Genomic DNA, 4,905 nt, shown 5'->3' on the forward strand with positions numbered 1-4,905 from the left:
GCATCACCCTATGGGGCTGAGCATCACGCTGTGGGGCTGAGCATCACGCTGTGGGGCTGAGCATCACGCTGTGGGGCTGGCTGACCCCCACGCAGCCATGGGGCAATAAAAACCTTTTTAGGGTGGGTTTGCTTTTTTTTTTTTTTGACTTTTTTTTTTCTTCCTTTTCCCTTTTTTTTTTAATGGAAAAAAGCCCCTCAGCAGCGGCCGTGGAAGAAAAGAACCTCACAGCCACAGCAGAACCCAGCGGGGAAGGGGGGGAGGAGAGCAGGGAGCCCACGGGCGACGTCCTGCTGTGGGGCCGCCCCATAGCGGCCAGCAGTCCTGCGGCTCCACGCGCCGATCCCACAGCGTCTCTGCAGCAAAGCGGCCGCGTGCCGGGGGGGGGGGGGGGGGGCAGAGGGAGGCCCTGGCGCTAAGGGGAGCCGTGGGGCCGGCTGTGGTTGCCCCCATGCGTCACGAGGCTCCCCAGCTCCGTGGCGGCGCCGTCCGCCGTGGGGCCGCGTGGGGTGACGACGACGGCGGCGGAGCTTTGGGTGCCGTTGGCCGTGCGGAGCTGCGGGGCCGGGATGCGGGGCTGCACCAAACCCAGAGCCCCCAAGGCGGGGATTTTCCGCAGCATCTCCTCCCTGAAGCTGTTGCTGGGGTACCTGGGGCTCTGGGGGCCGCGGCGGCCGCGTGGGGCTCGGGGGTCGGCGCCGATGTCGGCGGTGAGGTTGGTGTAGAGCGGGCGCAGCTGCTTGGCCAGCAGGCTGTAGCTCAGCGAGTTCATGCCGTCCTGCGTCCACGTGCGCTGCGTGCGGATCAGCAGGTCGAACCTGGGGGCGTCCGATGAGGATGGGGGGCTGAAATAACGGCCACCGGCCCCACGGCGGCCCCCCATCGCCGCCCCCCCTCACCTGTGCGGATTCTCCTCGTTGCCTTTGTCGCTTTTGTGCTTCACCATCTTGTAGTGGCCGATGGAGACGGGCGGGCGGGCGATCTTCATCCCGGCCAGGCGCACCCTGCGATGTGGGGTTTTCCCCCCCCGCCCCCCCAAACCCGACCCCAAAAACGTCACCGCGGCCCCACGGCCGACGCCGGGGTGAAGCTGCGGCCCCCCGCTGCGCTCCTACCTGGTGGCGATGTCGTCGTCCTCGCCGCCCCAACCCCAATATTCGTTGGGGAAGCCATTGATTTTCATGTACTGATCCGGGGTGAGAGCGGAGACCCCCCCAAAGTACTGCGGGTACGGCAGGCTGGGGGGACAGAGAGGATTTGGGGGTCGGGGGAGGCCTTAAAGGTGGTGGGGCTGTGGGATGGTTGGGTTGGGAGGGTCCTTAAAGGTCACAGAACAACGGGATCACAGCAGGGTTGGGTTGGAAGGGATCTTAAAGATCCCAGAAGCATTGAATCATAGAATGGTTGGGTTGAGAGCCGCCCTAAAGATCAAAGAAGCACAGGATCACAGCAGGGTCAGGTTGGAAGGGTCCTAAAAGGTTACAGAACATTGGGATCACAGCACAGTTGGGTTGGGAGGGTCCTAAAAGATCACAGAACCATTGAATCGTGGAATGTTTGGGTTGGGAAGGTCCTAAAAGACCATAGAAGAATGGGATCACGGAATGTTTGGGTTGGGAGGGTCCTTAAAGGTCACAGAACAACGGGATCACAGCAGGGTCAGGTTGGAAGGGTCCTAAAAGGTTACAGACCAATGGGATCATGGAATGGTTGGGTTGAAAGGGTCCTAAATGATCACAGAACGTTGGGGTCACAGCAGGGTCGGGTCGGAAGGGTCCCGGCAGGTCGCAGCAACGCTCACCTGTACCCGAATTTATTCATGGCGACGGAGACGTGTTTGGGGTTCCAGGGGTCGCAGGTGTAGAGGTTGTGGTCGTTCTCGGGGATGAGGTCGACGTCGTGCAGGAAGAGGCAATCCCACTCCTCGTCCTTCAGCGCCTCCTTCACCCCCACGTTCAGCAGCTTGGCGCGGTTGAAGGTGCCGTTCCCCGCCTGGGGGCCAAGAGGAGGAGGGACGGGGTGAGCAGTGGGGCGGCCCCACCTCAAGGCGGCCCTGCAATGAGCAGCAGCCCTACAGCAATATGGGGCGGCCCTACAATAAAGATCATGGGGCGGCCCTACAACCCCACGGGGCAGCAGTAACGCCACGCCACCGCTGGGGGGCGACGTCGTGCAGCCCCCCCAACAGCAGGGGCTCCAGGCGGCCCCTACAGACAGCCAAGGAAGCGCGGCGCAGCGCCGGCAGGGCGCCCCCACCTGGTGCACCACGTAGATGCCGTAGTGCAGCTGCTGGCGCTGCAGGAAGGGGTGCAGGTAGTAGAGCAGGTGGCCCAGGTGCGTCTCGCGGTTGCGGTGCGGGACGATGACGGCGGTGCGGGAACGAGGCTCGCAGGTTTGGGGCCGGTAGCGACCGCCGGGCTGCACTGCAGGGTTCTTGGCCTGGATCTGCTCCAGGGTGGGCACCCGGCTGAAGGTCACCGTCAGGGGGCCGACTGTGGGGGCAGGGAGGGGGGAGGGAGACAATGGGGACCGGTGGGGTCACGGGGGCCTTCGTTACCCCGTATCCAGTGGTGCCTATGGGGTCCCGACCACCCCGTAATCAAGGGCACCAACTGGGCCCCAGTTGGGTCATGGGGGTCCCAACCACCCCATATCCAGTGGCACCAACTGGGCCCTGGGGTCCCAACCACCCCATATCCAGTGGCACCAACTGGGCCCTGGGGTCCCAACCACCCCATATCCGATGGCCCCAGTTGGGTCATGGGGGTCCCAACCACCCCGTATCCGATGGCACCAACCCAGCCATGGGGGTCCCAATCACCCCATACTTCATGACACCAACTGGGTCGTGTAGATCCCCAATCACCCCATCACCAACGGCACCCAACTGAGCCACCAGGATCCCAACCACCCCATATCCAACGGCACCCACCCAGGCCCTGGGGGTCCCACTCGCCCCACAACCAACGACACAAACAGCTCCTAGCTCCCCCCACCCGACGCCCCGTGACCCCACGCGTGACCCCACCCTCTGACCTCTGACCCCCCTCCCCCCCACTCACGGAGGAGGGGTGAGCGCTGCGGGCAGTAGGGCAGCGGCTCGGCGGGGTCCCTCAGGGCTCCTTGGGGCAGCAGCCGGCTGAGGTTGGCGTAAACGTCGTGAGTGCGGGAATAATCCACGGCGGGGGGGGAGGAACGACCGAAAAGAGCCGTGAGGTTCCGGAACCCCCCCAAAGAAAAATAAGCGACGAAAGCGAACTGGCAGCCGATCAGCAAGGCCAGAGAGCACGGCCGCTCCAACAGCCGCCGCAGCATCGCGGGGTGGCGGTGGGGGGGGCACCGGGGCGAGGCCCCCCCGGTGGGTGCAGACGCGGCCCCCCAGCGGTCAGCGCCGCCCGGCGGCCGCCATCTTGGCTGGGGGGGGGGGGGGGTGGAGGTGAGGGGCGTGGGTTAAAGGGGCGGGATTTGATTGGGCGGTGATTGGATGAAGGCGGGGCGTAGAGGGTGAGTTGGCCTGTAGTAGGAGGGGATTGAAGGCGGAGGGATTTTGATTGGGCGATGCGCAGAAGGGGGGCGGGGGCAGTAAGAGGGGCTCGAGGAGGGCGGGATTTGATTGGGCGGTGCTTTGGAAAGGGGCGTGGTTTAGTGGGTGGGTTAGCTTGCGGTGAGCGGGGCTTAAAGGGGGCGGGGACAGAGGGGGTAAGAAGGACGGGAGGGGAAATGTGGGAAGAGTTGCGGGGTGGAGGAGGAGGACGACGCGGGTTAATCGTGCGGAAAGTGCGGGGCCGCCAGGGGCACCGAGTGGGGACAGAATGGAGGCCTCCGACCCCCCCCGTTACCACAGCAACGGAGCCCCTCACCTCTGCCCCGCCCCCTTCCGGTGACGTAGCAAGAAGTGGGCTCTCTGATTGGTCGGTGTGCTGCTCGCGGACCGGAAGTGCCGGAGCGGCGGGAGGGGGGGTAACGCCATGATGGCGGCGGCTGCGGAGCGGTGCAGCCGGGATCCGTGCGGCGCGCTCTGCCCGCTGCTCGCCTACCTCAGCGTGGGCTACGCCGACTACGCCGTGCTCGCCCACGTCCTGCCGCAGCCCGCGCTGCGAGCCAGGTGCCAAAGGGAGGAGCCGGGGCTGTGGGGCGCCCTATGGGGGGGCAGCGAGGCCTGTGGCGGGGCGTGGGGTCTGCGGGAGCACCGGGACCCCCTCAGCTTCGTGGCTCCTTGGGAGGCTCGGCCCTGCGGGATCCTCCTGTGGGCTGCGGGGACACCCTGGGTGCCGCCATGGGGAGCTCGGGGTCCCGGGGGCCCCATGGTGTGCAGGGTTCCCTCCTGGATCCGCGGGGCCCGGTGGCTGTGGTGTCCGCACGGGGCTCGGGGTCCGTGGGGCACCGCGTCTATGGGGTCTCGGTGGGGCTGTGGGCACTGTGTCTATGGGATCCCCGAGGCTGTATGGGATTCGCAGGTCTTTGGGATCCCTGCAGCGATCCGGGGCCGTGGGGCAGTGATTGTGCAGGGGCCCTGCGGAGCTCTGGGTGCTGGGGGTCACCGTGTGCCCCCCACCCTTCAGCCCATGGTGCCCCATCCACGCAGTGACGTTCAACCTTCTGGTGCTTCTGCTTCTGGCCTCCCACACCCGCGCCGCCTTTGCCGACCCCGGTGAGTGCCACCCAAACTTACATTCATAGGGGTCCCCCCCCCATTTATTGATATGGGGGTCCCAATAAAGCAAGCATTCATCCCACTCCCAACCCCCAGGTGTGGTTCCCCTTCCCGGCACCGCCATCGACTTCTCAGACCTGCACCCAACGGAGCGGGTGAGCCCCTGGGGGCTGCTGCTATGGGGTGGTGGGGGGCTGCTGCTACGGGGTGGGGGCCCTACACCGAGTGCTGCCCCATTCCTTCCCCCCCCC

The 4,905-nt window shown here is 65.7% G+C and overlaps 2 protein-coding genes across 2 annotated transcripts; one reads left to right on the plus strand and one right to left on the minus strand.

Moving 5' to 3' along the window:
- Positions 1 to 164: 164 nt before the first annotated feature.
- B4GALT3 (beta-1,4-galactosyltransferase 3) lies at positions 165 to 3,351 on the minus strand. The gene is made up of 6 exons (XM_042893705.1): positions 3,063 to 3,351; positions 2,257 to 2,492; positions 1,802 to 1,992; positions 1,116 to 1,238; positions 900 to 1,004; positions 165 to 818 (listed from the first exon to the last, which is right to left on the minus strand). Exons 1-6 carry the CDS (start codon positions 3,313 to 3,315, stop codon positions 416 to 418), a joined length of 1,311 nt encoding a protein of 436 aa, XP_042749639.1. The 5' UTR covers positions 3,316 to 3,351; the 3' UTR covers positions 165 to 415.
- A 585-nt stretch (positions 3,352 to 3,936) lies between these two features.
- LOC122193013 (palmitoyltransferase ZDHHC3-like) lies at positions 3,937 to 4,861 on the plus strand (the record flags this gene model as incomplete). Its single annotated transcript, XM_042893704.1, has 3 exons — positions 3,937 to 4,105; positions 4,563 to 4,651; positions 4,751 to 4,861. Coding segments are annotated over exons 1-3 (337 nt in total), but the record flags the coding sequence as incomplete, so codon positions are not given.
- Positions 4,862 to 4,905: the final 44 nt, after the last annotated feature.

The sequence above is a fragment of the Lagopus leucura genome, unplaced genomic scaffold, assembly GCF_019238085.1.
Source record: "Lagopus leucura isolate 7727_CA_CO unplaced genomic scaffold, USGS_WTPT01 34558-0_obj-0_obj, whole genome shotgun sequence".
Classification (NCBI taxonomy): Eukaryota; Metazoa; Chordata; class Aves; order Galliformes; family Phasianidae; genus Lagopus; species Lagopus leucura.

Excerpts from the sequence above, each read along its gene's own strand:
- B4GALT3 (XM_042893705.1), bottom strand. The coding sequence starts at position 3,315 with ATGCTGCGGCGGCTGTTGGAGCGGCCGTGCTCTCTGGCCTTGCTGATC. Across the intron at positions 1,993-2,256 it reads GCATCTACGTGGTGCACCAG|GCGGGGAACGGCACCTTCAA; the intron begins GTGGGGGCGCCC and ends CTTGGCCCCCAG. Across the intron at positions 819-899 it reads AACGAGGAGAATCCGCACAG|GTTCGACCTGCTGATCCGCA; the intron begins GTGAGGGGGGGC and ends GGACGCCCCCAG.